The 17,669-nt window shown below is 41.9% G+C and overlaps 1 protein-coding gene across 3 annotated transcripts in view; it reads right to left on the bottom strand.

Moving 5' to 3' along the window:
* Nucleotides 1-603: 603 nt before the first annotated feature.
* The window catches only part of LOC143289793 (uncharacterized), a 36,338-nt gene continuing 19,272 nt past the window's right edge, over nt 604-17,669 (bottom strand). For 2 of the 3 annotated variants that reach the window (XM_076598936.1, XM_076598937.1), the window contains 3 exons: nt 12,482-12,643; nt 7,796-8,038; nt 604-5,208 (listed from right to left, as the gene is read on the bottom strand). In XM_076598936.1, the coding sequence (XP_076455051.1) occupies nt 5,037-5,208; nt 7,796-8,038; nt 12,482-12,643 (577 nt within the window). In that variant the 3' untranslated portion in view covers nt 604-5,036. The remainder of the gene's footprint in view (nt 5,209-7,795; nt 8,039-12,481; nt 12,644-17,669) is intronic. The other variant, XM_076598938.1, reaches the window with a different exon arrangement.

Below are 17,669 nucleotides of genomic sequence, written 5' to 3'. Positions count from 1 at the left end.
CTGACTGTGATTATTGTGCATTGTCCAGTATGATAAACAGAATTGTGCAACCAACAACTATCTACATGAAGATCTAGTCATCAGCCCCATCCATATGTAATATGCAGCTTCTGTTCAAACGTGTGTGTGTGTGTGTGTGTGCAATGTGTGCATGTGTGTGTCTGCACAAGTTTTCATATTGATATGCACTTGTATGTATCCTAATTTCTACTGTATCTGTGTTTGTGTATGATTTTCGATTTATGTTCGTTGTTCTTATCTTGTTAGGTACTATCCCCCCCCCCTTCCCAATATTCTTTGTGACCCTGGTACTCTTGGCAATAAAGACATTCTATTCTCTTCTATTCTGTTCTATTGTTTGTGTGTGTTCACTGCACATGAATTTCTCTTGTTGAGATAAAAGTATCCTGCATTCTGTAGGAGAAAAAGCAAAAGAGAGAGAGAGAGAGAGAGAGAGAGAGAGAGAGAGAAGTTTCTCAAACACACAAAAACAGCAAACATAATGAGAAACAGAGAAACACAGTAACAATATTCACACACCAATAAAAGAACAAACAAACAAAACAACAACAACAAAACACACACACACACAAACAAAAAACACTGGTTCAAAAACCAATTTATTCAATAATGAAGTGTGCATGCAAAAAACGACAACACTGTATTTTTTTTTTATAATGATGGCAATACAGATAGTTCAAAAGAAGTAACAAAATTAATACATCTGTGTCAGCCTAGCCTATAACACCTATTTTCAAAATACACACGTATGTTGGGTATACAGCATTCCAAAGTAAAGTTTAAAATAACAACAACAACAACAACAAAAAAACCAGAAAAGAAAGAAATTAAGAAAACTCTGGTTATCACAAGATGCAAAATGAGCAAAGTAATGATAATAAATATCATCAGCATCATAAAACCTATTTGCCATTACTGTTCTCATTTTCTCTGTCTTTAAAATTTGTACAAACTTTTCTTCATTCCGATAAAAAATCTAAAGGTGTGATGACTACTGTACAAAAAAGAAAAGAAAAACAGAAAAGCTTTACACATTTACACGTTGTTCATCAAATTGCACAGGAGAAATTTGGTCTCAGTGGAAGGAGCGTCTTGTGAATCTGTGTTGGAAGTTTGTGGTGAAAAAACACAATAGATTCTCTTGGAAAACCTAAATGAACAAAGAGATAGAAAGCAGTTCAGAGCAGGGAAACTGACCTCTTCTTTTTCTCTGTTGCTCTTTCCATCACACAACCCAACCAACATCAAGTCTGTGTGTGTGTGTGTGTGTGTGCGTTCTGTGTGTGTGCATGTATGTGTGTGTTTCAGTTTCACTTTCTCAAGGAGGCGTCACTGCGTTCGGACAAATCCATACACGCTACACCACATCTGTTGAGCAGATGCCTGACCAGCAGCATAACCCAACGCGCTTAGTCAGGCCTTGAGTGCATGCTTCCATATTTGTGTACCTATGAAAGTGGATTTCATTTTACGTAATTTCGCCAGAGGACAACACTCTCGTTGCCATGGGTTCTTTTTCAATGCGCCAAGTGCGTGCTGCACACGGGACCTCGGTTTATCGTCTCATCCGAAAGACTAGACGCTCAGTTTGATTTTCCAGTCAAACTTAGGAGAAAGGGTGAGAGCGGGATTCGAACCCACACCCTCACGGACTCTCTGTATTGGCAGCTGAGCGTCTTAACCATTCTGCCACCTTCCTCCTGTGTGTGTGTGTGTGTACAGGTGCACAACATTTGTTTTCAGGTTTGGTTTGCTATGCCTCTGTTGTGTTTGTGCTTGTTATATATGTTGAATGCCAAATTTTACTGTCCTTGTGATCTGCATGTATCACAGACTTCACTACACATAATTTCTCTCAATGAGATAATGCAGTTCATCTGATTCTGACTGCAGATAGTAGGAATGGACAAAGAAATATAAAGGTCATGTTTGTCCGTTTACAAAAAACAGTAGCCAACAACCAGAAGGAAGAAAATATGTAATGACAGAACTAAAAATAGATCTATCAAAAAGGCAAAAAGTCCAATTCAACAAAATTTCATCTAATATTGTTGTGTACAGTCAGCCGGACTGCACAGGGCAACATCAGTCCAACTGACACACTTTCTAGCAGTGTGTATTCTGTAATAAAACTAACAAAGAGGAAAAACACCCTGGGCACTGCTATAGGATCATCAGACCTTCGCGAAGAATGACCACAAAGATGAACCAGCAGGAGTGGCTAGGGAAGCTAAAAGATGAAATACATACAAAGCCCTGAAAGTGATTCATGACAATACGCTCTTTTTGCTAAACAGAACAGATTCTGTTTTCTTCTGTGTTTACATTACTTTTGCTCTCCTTTTTTTTTCTTCTTTTTTTCACTCTTCCTGTGTTCCCTTCCTCCCCGTGCTTCCATTAATGAAGTACATTAATTAATGACCATGTGAAGTACATTAATTAACGACCATGTGAAGTACATTAATCAACAAGAATTTCAACTCTTTTTTTTTTTCTTTACCGTCAGCGGTTTGTCCTTAGTCCAAGCAACCGTACACTTTACACAATTAGGCTCTGTACACACATGCACATGTACCGGTATTTTAGGAGGCTACATATTATGATTTTTTTTTTTTTAATCACAAACTGTAAACAGCCAGTAATGAAGACAGGCTCAATGGCTACACTTCTTCACAAACATGTATTACACTGGATTCATGCAAAATGAAAACACAAACAAGCCTCAGGCATGACACTATTTTACGTTTGTCCATGCAGATAGTACAGGTATATATATATATATATATATATCACAGTAAAAGAACTGCTCAGTTATTTCCCTAATAGCTGTACAAACACAGAGCAAAGAAAACCTCTCAAACAGAACTGAAATAAATGCAACAGAAACACAACCAAATAAAAGTGTATAGAATGAAACTGTAATAAACAACAAACAGAAAAAAAATGTAATAAACAACCCTATATCATAACATTTTGCCAGAAGAATAACCAGAAATCACTGAATCAGACCAGAATGTAAATTATGAATCTGACAAATAACACCTAATCAAGATATATAATTAAAAAAAAATAAATAAATAAAAGCCCCAGTCACATATACGTAAGATAATGACAATAAGAGGATGATGAAAACATAACCTGGCTCCTAAATGCATGCACACACACACACACACACACACACACACACACACTATAAAAACTGTTACTTCCTAGGAAGCAGTCTATACATTTTGCTGAACCCTGAAAAGGCCTCATTTACAATAACACCACACAGAAGTGACCCCCCTCCCTGAAAAGACCACCTTCCACCAGCATAACCTGAACCTGGTAAGGCCTCTTTTATAAAGTGCAGACAACACTAAAAAAAAAAAAAAAAAAAGATCCTCCATTGTTATATGGAAAAAAAGACCACCACATTTACCACATTACTCTACCAACAGGCTCTAAAAAAACTTCTCTGCAAAATGCTCATCTGTCAGTGAAGTCTCAGAACAACATTTTCTACCTGGCACTGACCCATCAATAATCTCTAAAAACCCCACTACAGAGTAAATGTGTATTTACTTTACGACAAGTCTGTGACTTAAACACTGGGTACAGATTATACTGCGTATGTCAAAAGGCGCCAAAAAGAAAGAAACAAAAAACAAAAGCATCACATACAAGCAAGTCTGGGGCTCTGCAGAACAAACCAAACCAATAACCCTGAATTTTCTCGACAACTAGTCAAATACTACACATCACAGGAGACTAGACTCAATATTTTCAGCACACAAACGACTTTCAGTCTGTACCAACCTACTTATAAACACTCACTAAGAAATCACATGACAGGAACAGAAAGTGGGTACTTTCCCTCCGTCTGCATTCGTCTTCTGGCATCGCCCAGTTTCAGTAGACGTAGGTGTGATCAATATGTGGCACACTCGAAAGAAACTTCTTTTGTTAAAAAGCAGAATCCTGGTGATAAACATCGACCCCATGTAACACTGTGTCTGGTGTGGCACAAGTTGGGAAGAACAGCACCGCACTTGGTTTGGATTCCCCCCCCCAAAAAAAACCTCCTCCACGAAACATCACTCAAGAGACTTGAAAGCTGGATCTGGTTTTGAGCTCAACGAAACGCCACTCAGAGAGACTGGAGCTTTAGAAATCCAATATTCTTTATTTCTTCTTCTTCTTTCTCCTCTTCTACTTTGTCCTCCCTGCTGTTTTGTCAGAACCATTATTCTGTTTTGCATGGGTTTGCTTTTTCTTACTTCCCTTCTTTTTCCCCCTTCTTTTTTCTGTTTTTAAAGGTCTCTGGAACCATTTGAATTGAGCTCTTTTTTTCTCTCTCCACCATGTTAAGAAGCAGACCACAACAACTCCAGTCCACTGTACAATGACACCGATTAATTAAAGCACGGACAAAAACATCAAAGCAAACAAACATCATCCCAACGTGTCAGTTTCAGGGATAACAGACACACACAGACTTCTAACTCATCTCTGTTGCTTGAAGCCTGGCCTACTGTAACACTGGGCCATTAACTAACAGGACTGGACTGCACACAGAACTCTAAAAAAAACAGAACAAAAGAAAAAAAAGACAGACAGACAAAAGTCACAGTGAAAGAAAAAACAAGAGAAAAAACATACTTTACAGAGGGGACCAAAACTATAACCAGTCTCCGTCTCAAGGAAGTGTCAAAGCATGCCGACAGATCCATATACACACAACACATCTGCTATGACCAAAAAAAAAAAAGCAGATGCATGGCCTATGCTTAAACCCAACACATTGGTGAGGCCTCGAAGAAAAAACTATTTTAAAAAGGCGGTATGAAAAGTACAAACCAGTGTAATACAAAGCCACGTACAGAGAAGAGAAAACTGCCTGGACCAACACAGCCAAGGGCTGGCTGATAGATCTGCTTTCCTTCCTTCCAAGGGACACTCACGCCTTGCAGCCTGGCACCGCTTCACTCTGGCAGTGGAGACAACACAGCGGCAGCAGAAGCAAAGCTCTGGTTTCAGATGGACGTCTGCAGGAAGCGCCTGTCCGCCCCAATGGGGGAGGGGTGCTCAGCAGCGCAGCGCAGGCTTGGGTTCGGTCCTGTGGCCCCCGACGGCCCATCCACCAGGTTGGGCATGCTGCCCTGGTGGTACTCCGGGTTTGGACCCTCTGCGCCCACTGAGGCTCCCCTGGGGAAAGTGGTGAAGAGACACATGTGTACATACACAGCGTACTGCTGTGTGATGCTATTTACCAACACAATGACATGTATAAAAGGCAGGCAGCAATGGTTGGGCGGTTAAGCATTCAAATTTCAATCTGAGGGTCCTGGGTTTATCCCCAATCATATGCAGGCATCAGAATACCCGAGAGTCCAATCCTCTGAAGAAGGCAGGGGTCCAGGGGCCGTCAAGGCCCCGGTCGGATAAAAGGGGCATCACCTGTTGTGGGGCTAGGGGAGCAAAGCCCCCTTTGAAGCTAATGAGAAATTTTAAATCTCACAGTATTTTTTGTAGGCCTTTCCTGAGAACATTCTACTAATTCTAGTGGGTTACAACTGTCCGTGAAATATTACACTCATGCCAAATATTTCTCACATACACACAAGCGCTGTCAAACCTCGTGATCCGTAAACAAACTCAACATTGCACAGAGTGCTTCTTGATTTCTTGGCACACTGATCTTCCCAAACCACAGGCCATAGCGCTTCTTCTCCTCTTTTCCCTGTTCACCAAAAGTCAGTCTGTTTCAGCACCAAGACCACAGCCATTCACTGCTGCAACCACTGTCATTGTATACCTCCAAATCTCGGCGGATGATTAGGACATGATAGCCATTAAACACTGATAAAGATGGTGCCAGCACTTCTTTGCGGGAAGTGGACAAAAACAGAACGAGCCATTTAAGAATACCATTTGAAAATATGATTGCACTCCATAAAAAATTAAATCCACGGCTGCCCAAGCCAAAACCACGGTCAGCGGTCCCCCAGTCCTCTGAAACTAGCAGATTTGCGTAACATTCTGATGCCTGATTATGGTATCTGGTGGGTGAAGGTCAGAGATTTTTCAATCTTTCTGGTCAACAGATGTGCAGACCCCTTTTGTGTGTATAAGCATGCAAAATATGAAAAATACTCATTAACAATCATGTAACCCTTGCAAGCATCTGATGGTGATGATGATGATATGGATACTTAAAAAGCACCTATCCTTGGTCAGAGATCAAGCTCAAAGTGCTATACAACAAGGAGTTACTTGCACAAAGGCTGCCTACCAGGGAAAGATGACTAACAGCTGCCTTTGGGCTCTCATCATTCATTTCCTGTGTCATTCAGTCAGGTTTCAGTCAAACACACACACACACACACACACATACACTCACACAGACATGTAACATTTTACATGTATGACCATGTTGTCGACCCCGCCATGTAGGTAGCCATACTCTGTTTTAGGGGTGTGCATGCTGGGTATGTTCTTGTTTCCATAACCCATCGAACACTGACATGGATTACATGATCTTTGACCAGCGTATCTGATCTTCATATACACACAAAGGGAGTTCAGGCTTTAACAGGTCTGCACATATGTTGACCTGGGAGACTGGAAAACATCTCCATCCTTAACCCACCTTCTTCTTCTTCTTCTTCTTTGTTCGTGGGCTGCAACTCCCACGTTCACTCGTATATACACAAGTGGGCTTTTACGTGTATGACCGTTTTTACCCCGCCATGTAGGCAGCCATACTCCGCTTTTGGGGGTGTGCATGCTGGGTATGTACTTGTTTCCATAACCCACCGAACACTGACATGGATTACAGGATCTTTAACGTGCGTATTTGATCTTTTGCTTGCGTATACACACGAAGGGGGTTCAGGCACTAGCAGGTCTGCACATATGTTGACCTGGGAGATCAGAAAAATCTCCACCCTTTACCCACCAGGCGCTGTCACCGAGATTCGAACCCGGGACCTTCGGATTGAAAGTCCAACGCTTTAACCATTCGGCTATTGCGCCTGTCAGGGCCTTAACCCACCATGTGCAACACATCAAACTCAGGAAACCTGGGCGAGAACCCAGCACTGTAACCATCTGACCACCCCCATCAGCCAGTTACAGAAACATCAACATGCCTGTCATGCACGCCCTGAAAAAGAAGTATGGCTGCCTACACTGCTGGGTAAAATCAGACATACACATAAAAGCCCACTCGTGCATATGAGTGAACTTTGGAGTTGCAGCCCACAAATGCAAAAGTAGAAGACTGGTATACACTATTCTGCTGCAGCATCAAGTTTACTGATAACACAGAATGTACAAATAAGGGAAGATGTGGGAGGGAATTAACAATGCATGTGTTTTCTTCACATTTCTCACAACCCTAAACAGAACCTCATTTCTTCAAGCACATGTAGATACCAAAAGACAAAAAAAAAAAGAAGATATGATGATGATTCACAAGTTATGATGACGAAAAATGTTCACAAAAATAATCATTCTTCTTTTCTTCACAACAAAGATTAGTACAATAAAGAAACCACTATAGCAAGCAACAGCAATCATTCTCCCACTTTAAATAAACATACAGAAAAGAAAATAATCAGGACGAAAAAAAAAAAAAAAAATTGCAGGTCACACACACACAGGATAAAAAAACATCAAAAATTGCAGGTCACTCACACACACTCACACACACACACACACAAATATACACTCACATCCCCATCCCAACTCACACACCCCAACCCATCACACTAACACCAACACAACTCACATCAACAGCTCTGGATCTGGCCCAGAACACAGCTCAGGGTTAGCTCCGAACCCCAGCCCCGCCTCGGGCCCCGCAAGGTAGCTGGAGTCAGGCCCGTAGCGCAGGGAGGGGTCAGGTCCCCGTGCCAATCCCGTGCCGCCATGGTGCACCAGTGGCCCGGTGGTTCGCTGACCGGCCGTGGGCTGAGTGGTCACTACTGGCCGGGCACCCTGTGGCCTGGACGCCTGACCTCCCTGACTGATGCTGTCCGTGACAAAGGTATATCGATCGATTGATTGATATGGATACTTCTACAGTGCCTATCCTCGGTTGGAGACCAAGCTCTAAGCGCTTTACAGAGGGTCATTTGGACAACAGGCTGCCTACCTGGGTAGAGCTGACTTACGGCTCTCACTGGGCGCTCATCATTCGTTTCCTGTGTCATTCTAACAGATTTCAGGCTCACACACAAACACACTCAGACAGACATGTAACATTCTACATGCATGATCATTTTGTTTATTTACTCGCCATGTAAACACCATACACCGTTTTCATGCTGGGTATGTTCTTGTTTCCATAACCCACCAAACGCTGGCATGGGTTACAGAATCTTTAACCCTTTGAGCCCCGAGTTCCTGAGCAATTTTAACCCTTCTGCCTGAGCTCCTGAGCCAAAATTTGCAAATAACTGGTATTAAACCCTTTGAGCCCTAACCACCGCTTTACCGGTGGCAGAGAAAAATGACATAATGCCCAGCCAGTTGAGCAGTGCGTAAACACTTGAAGCGTGCAGAGTCTCAACCTGGCCCGTCAGGGCAGAAATCAGGGACAAAACGTGCGAGAAAACAACTGTACACAACGCAGCAAGTAACTGATATGTTTGATGATTTATCGGAAGTAGAGTATGACAATGATTGCTCTGATAGTGAGGTGGAATTTGAATCGGATGATTTTGCTACAGATAGTGATGTTGAAAATGAATCTGAGCATGCAGAATGAGTTGATCAAAGGAGGTGTGTCAGGTTGAGACTCTGCACGCTTCATGGTAGAAATCAATCTTTTTTTATCCAAAGCACATGCACAAAACACAGTGAAAAGGCGCGGCAATGTTGGTACTACGTTCGCCGACGTCAGAATATTATGGTTTTTCTGATTGGCTCTACAATATAAGTCAACCAATAGCAAAACACGACACAAGTGTTTACGCACCACTCAACCGGTGGCCAGGCATTATGCCACCCCTCCCCACCACCAGTAAAGCGGTGGTCAGGGCTCAAAGGGTTAATGTGTGTAATTGAACTTCTATGTGCGTATACACTCAAAGGTGGTTCAGGCACTAACAGGTCTGCACATGCTGACCTGGAAGATCGGAAAAATCCCCACCCTTTACCCACCAGGCGCCGTCACCGAGATTCGAACCCAGGACCCTCAGACTGAAAGTCCAACGCTTTAACCACTCTGCTATTGCGCCCGTCGAAGAAGAAGTTATAAATCACTTGAACCACAAGTGACCATATTCTCTCTCCCTCTCCTCTCCCTCACACATACAAAATGAGTTGGCAGGCATGGGGCGGTGTTGGAGAAGCAGGAAAGGAAAGTACTTACAGACAGGCTTTGGGACAGGGGACAGGATGTGTTTTTCCGCTTTTTCTTGAACTCAAATTAATGCCATGTTGTGTTGCAAGTTTCATGCTTCATGTCTAGGGGACTGTAGGATTTTTCAAATATTTTTTTTTATGCTCATGTCATTGACCGAAGATTACAAAATCGACTATCATTTAACTCTTCTTTTTTCTTTTCTTTTTAAAGTTGCTTCTTGACGATACAAAGTTTTCTTACTTTATCTGCCAACACAAGTCAGCAGAGAAGCAAAGACTGAACAATGTTGGCATGTATCTCACACAGACATCAAGCACCTCATCCCAACAAAGTTGATTAGGCACACACACACACACACACACACACACACGCACATACTCACATACTACTTATGTGGGTGTGTCAATATGCATGCACGTGTGTGTTTGCATATGTCTTGCATGCATGTGTGCTTGCATATCTGTCTTGTATGTGTGTGTGCTTGTGTATCTGTCTATGTGCTGACTGAAAGTGTCCCCACAGACAAAACCCTGGACACAAGCCCGAGAATGATGTTCAGCATTTGGCTTGCTGATAAACAGTATGTTGTTACACACAAGTTCTGATACACAGAGACCAGGAGTAGGATCATGTACACTAAGATTTATAAGAAACATATTCAGAGTGACATTTGAGCAGACGGTATGTCACAAGCACAGATCAAAATACACAAACAGTGGAAATAAAGATTTCTTCCTAAAGGATAAAATCTTATTGGTATGTGTAGTTATCTTCCAATTTCATTTCTTTCTGACATTCATGTTTTGGACTCCCTACAAAAACCAGGTAACATTCAGATTTGACCCTTTTGAAATCCCAGCATCAGCCCAAAACTGTCCAAAGTCTAACAAAACACAGCTGAACACAGCCCACAAAAACACAACACAGCTGAACACAGCCCACAAAAGCACAACACAGCTGAACACAGCCCACAAAAGCACAACACAGCTGAACACAGCCCACAAAAACACAACACAGCTGAACACAGCCCACAAAAGCACAACACAGCTATATACCATAATGATCACATGTCATGCAAAGAAAAGGAAAAATATATGTTGACAGTCAAGAATCTGAAAAGTTCAGCTTAAACTTAGAGGAAGCACAACAATAACTACCATACAAAACGACTGCAAACAGCTGAAGAAAATTCCAGCTTCAACTCAGGAACAAAAGAAGTACTATCCAGAGTGTTAACGAACAGCTTCAGAAAACTTCAGCTTCAACTTTGAACACCTAACAATAACTCCTAAAAAGTATCATAGCAAACAGGTTTACTTTGGAAAAACAATAAATATACAATAACTACGGCAATGATAAATAATTAAAGCATCATTCACCATTCTACACAATGACTCTGATATTGGCAACAACAACAACAGCAATAGCCATCCGATGATAATAACCATGCAGGTTCCAAGACAACAAGTTTGACAAACCAGCTTTCAAGTATTTAAGCACATGCCTTACCCCCAGCCACATGATATTTCATCAACATAACTGATGCAAAACAGCTGAGGAACTGTGTGTTAACGAGAAATGCCTTCCTTGGTCAAATTGCTTTGGGCAGGAAAACAGCACACAAGTTTCAAGTTTTGATTTTTTTTTTTCATCCTTTCACTTCTACTTGAGCGTAGAGGATTACTAAAAAATAATTATTTCATGCCCAGATTAAACATTTCCTACTGCATAACAGTGTCACATTGAAGGTGAGAAAACACAAACGTCTTTTAACTCCCCAAACAGTATCTAGACGAGATTTGCTAATTCAATAAACTTACATATATCTAAGATGACTTTTTTGCCTCTTTTGAGCATATTGCAAAAGTTAAAAACTGATTTTGGAGATAAATATTTTTTAGGCACACACCTTTTTTGCAACTGATCATACTTGGGATATTTCATAATAAAATGGAACTCATCCCTAATCACAGACATGTTACAAAACACACACAAACACACATACAGACACACACAAGTGGAATTCAAATAAAAAGCCACTTAGTTATAAAAAATATTTTCATCAAAGGCATAGAATAAAAGATTCTTCACAATAGAACCAAAGAATTCTGGCACACAGCATAAGACACAGAACTGAAAATTACGGCACACCGCATAAGGCACAGAACTGAAAATTACGGCACACCGCATAAGGCACCGAACCAAAGAATTCTGGCACACAGCATAAGGCACAGAACCAAAAAATTCTGGCACGCAGCCTAAGACACGGAAATTAGTGTCCTGTTTTAGTATCCTAAATTCTCTGGGACCTTTTTAAACAAAAATTATCGTGCAATGAGAAATGGAATGTTGCACATGATTGACCGTTCTCATCAAGAATCAGGCAGAATATGACATGACACGACACATCATGAACATGAACTGACACTTGTCATCTCAAGCCGCCATGTTTTTTGTTCACCTCTGCAGGGTTAAGGGACCAAAACTGGAAAGAGCAGCTCTCTCATTGGCACAATCTGAATGAATGCATCATGGAAGACTATTTTTTTCAACCTGGCAAGATGGCTGCACATTACTTTAGTGACTGAATCTCTCTCAAAACTGAGCATAGTAACCCCAAAATTACAGTCGAAAACTATTGGTTTGGTAAATAACATCTACTGATGGAAATATCATTCCAGCTATGCGCAAGTACTGCTGTTAAGCTTTATCATTTTCCCTACCAAGTTTTCCATTTCTTCCAAGCCTTCTTCAACTCTGTTGTTGACATATCTCCTTCACAAATAAGCCGAAACTGAATGACCAACAAAAAAACAAAACAAAAAAATCTCTGAATTTCTTCTTCTCCCTCAACTGTGTGGAAAGTCACAAGGGCATCACACACAAGATTATTTTACCATACTTCTACAGATCTGTCGGTTGTGTGTCAAAGTCCGTGTCTCTGCGAACACAGGACACTAAAACAGGACATCACTGGCAACGGAACCAAACGTTCTGGCACACAGCATCTCCTGCGAGAGACAGGCAAGACAGGCCACTGCCAGCCACAACACCAAGCCATGCCGGACGTCCGCACAACACGACTGACTGACGGAACCAACCCACCTGTCCGCGGAGGGCTGAGGGGAGGGGTCAGAGAGGTCGGAGGGGTGGGTGGGGGAGTGGTGACGGGGGGAGGGGGGGTCGGCTGGGGGGCAGCAGGAGGTGGCTGAGGAGGCCAGGTGGTTCAGCATGTCATTGGTGGTGCTCAGCAGCTGTTCGCTCATCCTGCCACACCACACGGCACCACGCCACACCACACGGCACCGCACCACACATGGCCACACCACACCGCACCACACATCACCACACCGCACCGCACCACACATCACCACACCACACATCGCCACGCCACGCCACACCACAGCTTTCTGCTTCAGTGTGTTGTGTTCTAGTGAACAGTACTGTACTGTGTACCATGTTGTTTTGAACTGTACTGCATTGTACCATGCTGTATTAAACTGTTCTTAACTGTTCTGTAACTTGTACTGAACTGTACTGAACTGTTCTGTTCCTTTCTGTACTGAACTGTGCTGAACTGCTCTGCACCATGTTGAATTGAACTGTGCTGAACTGCTCTGTAACATGTTGAATTGAACTGTGCTGAACTGCTCTGCACCATGTTGAATTGAACTGTGCTGAACTGCTCTGCACCATGTTGAATTGAACTGTGCTGAACTGCTCTGCACCATGTTGAATTGAACTGTGCTGAACTGCTCTGTAACATGTTGAATTGAACTGTGCTGAACTGCTCTGCACCATGTTGAACTGAACTGTGCTGAACTGCTCTGTAACATGTTGAATTGAACTGTGCTGAACTGTTCTGCACCATGTTGAATTGAACTGTGCTGAACTGTTCTGCACCATGTTGAATTGAACTGTGCTGAACTGCTCTGCACCATGTTGAACTGAACTGTGCTGAACTGCTCTGCACCATGTTAAATTGAACTGTGCTGAACTGTTCTGACATTAAAATTGGATTAGTGCCGTAATAGCTTGTCATGTGATCAAATACTTCTGAAAATGCTCCAACGCCAGCAACCTGATAACTGGATAAGGATTTCTCTATCACAGTGAGGTAACTGCTGGCATAATTAGGCACTATATTAGAATAGTTTTTGTGTTATAATAATTTATGTAGTATTGCATAGGCCGCAATGTCAATGAAGCGGGGTGTTTTTTCTTTTCTTTTCCAATGCATTTTTTATGAAAGAAATCTCACAGTATCCATCTTACAGGGTTTTTCTGTGGTTTGAATGCAGTGGGAGTATACATATATTGGTCGTTTTTCCTTCTTAAAGCTATATAGGTAAGTCTGGGGTATACCTGGTTACAACGCCACAGTACCAGAATAATGAACATGATTCATTTTCCTTGTGTTCAACATAAATTTTAGAAGCATGGATACACCAATTCTACATCATTCACAACAAAACCAACTTCGAGACAGACATAAGATCAGTGACTGAGCAAAGCAAGGCTCAGACTGAGAAATATGGAATTTGATGTTTTCACAATACCTGTACAAAGTTTGAAGGTTACACAAAGTTTGCAAAGAGACTAGATGATGCATTGTATGTATTTCACTGTAAAAATGCCAGACATGTTCTTAAATGCAAACAGTGAAACACTGACATATGGACAGAAAGCCTAAGAGAAGGTGGATACCACAGCCAGACCATCAACTCCCAGGAAAAAGACAACCTGCACTGAAAGCCATTTTTTCTTTTTTCCCCCAAGAGATTGCTGCATCATGTGTTACAAAGCGAGGAAATGAAACCCAGTTTCTAAAGACCACAGCTCTCAAATGGAGAAAAATGTGGCAAAATTGCTGAAAACTCGATCAGAGAGGCAGCTTCTCTAACCAGGGTTTTATGATCGTCTAAATAGAGGACAGATCTTGTGCCACGGGAAGCACACTACCACAAAATCTTTTGGAAGGGACTTCAATCTGAGGCATGTAGACAGACACAGAAGAAGAGATAAATTATTCAATTACTAAAGCAAGGCCACTGGGATGCTTTTAACCATGCGCGCAAGTAAATGGAAAAGAGCATCATTTGCGATGACGATGTAGAGCGTGTATCAATCCTGGTAGACATATCATGCATGCAAGAGGAACACCCATTGTTTCACAATCCAAACTACAGGACTGACCATACTGGTTGCAAAACAGGATCTGCAGCTCCAAATCACCACAGTGAGTTACTGTACTCATCAGACGCATACAGGCCCAACCATTACAAGTGCTTTTGTTGCTTCTGCATCAGTGGATTTTAGAAAGTTGGAAGAGGCAGCACTCACTCTCTACTGTCTCATTTGGACTGACAGAGAAGCTCAAGCTCAAAGGAGTCACTGCCCCCCAGCAATGGCGTCTTTTTTGCTATCAAAAGGCTCTTGGTTTGGCAAAGGACTGTATGGAAAGTGTTCCTACTCATTGCCCCCAGCAATGGCGTCTTTTTTGACTGACTATCAAAAGGCTCTTGGTTCGGCAAAGGACTGTATGGAAAGTGTTCCTACTGGAAAGAAGAATGCCCATGAAAAGAAATACAGAATCTCTACCTGTTTTGCAAGACACATGTATGTTATGCTTTCACAAGTGGAAATGCCAAATCGCATCATTCCGGGCACTGCAATGCGCCATTTGACAGGAAGTGCTAAACTTGTCAGCATTCATATTTTGAATCACTTTGGCCACTGCATGTCTCACAGTTATTTCCTTAATTTTGAAACTGCAGTCTGCTACAATGGACTTCAAAGTAAGAGCTTGCTGCCAGACACTCTCTCTCTCAATAACATGATTCCTCACTCCTGCGGAGACAATACTGATTAACAGGAAACAGGATTAGGATCTGGCACAACACTTCCAAAACATAGCATTGCCATTTTAAGAAGTGGCAAGAAACTCTGAAAACCAGGCCCAGATACCGGTGGTACTCAGTGACGCATATCCTTCATCAACACACCCGCCTAGCCTTCAGTAATAGTCCCAGAGCTCCAGCCATGTTTCACAAACGATAAGGTATGACACAAATATGTCAAGATTCATGCAGATTCTGTTCAGATACACGTCTTCTGTGAGCACCCCATTACAGATTGCCAGGCTGGGTTTCACTCACTGGAACGAATCTGGCCAAGGTGCAGGAGCAGTCACCAGTTGACTGTATGCAACCTGTTCTTCATTCTGTCACAGTATGAATGTAACAAGACAACTGGGTCAGGAATACGGGCTGTTCTTCATGCAGAGTGCTTCGCTAATCTTGCGCCACACATTTTTTCTTTCTTTTTTTCTGCAAAATTTATTATTAATGTGTGTGTTTTACCATCAAAGTGGATTTTTCTATGCAGTTGTGCCAGGGGGTCAAGTCTTCTTGTTGCCATGGTTTTTTTAACGTGTGCTAAATGCAAGCTGCACAGTGCCTCGATTTATCATCTCATCCAAAAGACAAGCAGCCAGACCATCGTTCATGGTCAAAGAAAAAAAAAAGTTTTAAACAGTACCTCTTAAGCTGAATTGCTTATTGCTTGTGTGACTTGAACAGACGGGGTACACAAACAGGAGCTGTTTCAGACAACTGATTCTATTGTATTGTATAGAATAGTATTTCTTGTCACAAAAGATTTCTCTGGGTGAAATTTGGGCTGCTCTTCCCAGGGAGAGCATGTCACCAAAGTTCAGCACCTTGTGTTTTTTTTCTCACTTTTTTTTTTTTTTTTTTTTTTTTACTGTCTGCTTGTGTATTTGCTAAAATCAAATCTACATTTTTTCAAGGGACAACCATTTTGTTGGCGTGGGTTCCCTTATGTGATCTGAATGCATGCTGCATAGGGGGCCTCGTTTTAGTGTATCATCTGAAGGACTAACACACAGACCACCACTCAAGGTCTAGTGGAGGAAGAGGTCCACGTATGGGACTCAAACCTGAAGACATTCGATTCCTAGCTGGGTGCATTACCATGAGGCCACCGATCCACAATGGCCGTGAAATGTTTTCACTGAGTGCGTCAGACGATGGCACTACGGTGATATGTGCTGAAACTGACTATAAACAACAGATCATTTTCACTCTGATTCAGATATGTGCTGACACTGACTATAAACAACAGATCATTTTCACTCTAATTCAGATGCTGGCACAGTGATGTGTGCTGACACTGACTATAAACAAGATTATTTTCACTCTGTGAGTCAGATGTTGGCATTATGTTGGTATGTGCTGACACTGACTATAAACAAGATTATTTTCACTTTGTGAGTCAGATGTTGGCACTACGTTGATATGTGCTGACACTGACTATAAACAACAGATCATTTTCACTTTGTGAGTCAGATGTTTGCAATACACTGATATGTGCTGACACTGACTATAAACAACAGATCAACATGTTTTCACTCAGTGAATCAGATGTTGACACTACAGCGATAATTACTGACACTGACCATGAACAACAGATCAAAGACATACTATAACTATCTTGTAAGCGCCCAACCACTCTTTGCTCAAGTTTCACCCTACAGTTTGGGATGGGCATTTACTGGGCACTTTACCCTTCACTTGAGACCAGTGCTTAGTGTCACCATCAACTGCTGGCCAGGCGTTTGTTCCATGCATGGGAAATCTCTCCTTAAACTTGCAATGTTGGCAGGGTAATCCAACGCTGACAAGTTCAAGTATATTGGACTTGTTCTGCACCATACTTGAGACCAGTATTGACTTGGATAACTGAATGTCCAGAAACAGACTTATCACTTTCTGTAAAGAGTTTAAAACAAAACACCAAACTACTGAATCAGGACACTGCCTCATGGAATGACTTCATGACTGCACTTGGTTTTTTTCAATCATACATCAACTTGTCAAGCAGACATTCTTCTATTCTTTGACTCAAGATCAATACTGCTTTGTAAAACAAGATAGCAAAATAGCAAACTGGATTATCATTATCCCATGACTTTGTTTCCAGGTGGGGGTGAGTGGGTGTTTACCTGAGAGTTTACCCTATGCAAAGTTTTGACCCAAAATGGGTGAGTGGGCATCACTACAAGGTAGTTTACATTCAAACAACAACAAAAAAAAAGGAATCCCATTTCAATCAGTCCTCCCCATTGCCCCCTCACCCACACACACACACACCCTACCCCCACCCCCCTGTATAAACTGTGATGCATTATTGGGCCAGCACTCCTTAGAAACTTTTGTTTGTAGACTGTCTTCAATGGTGTCTGTGATGACACAAGACTGCTTCAGTAGCT

The sequence above is a fragment of the Babylonia areolata genome, chromosome 14, assembly GCF_041734735.1.
Source record: "Babylonia areolata isolate BAREFJ2019XMU chromosome 14, ASM4173473v1, whole genome shotgun sequence".
Classification (NCBI taxonomy): Eukaryota; Metazoa; Mollusca; class Gastropoda; order Neogastropoda; family Buccinidae; genus Babylonia; species Babylonia areolata.
Note: the sequence above shows the minus strand (reverse complement) of the source record. Positions and strands in the feature narration are given on the sequence as shown.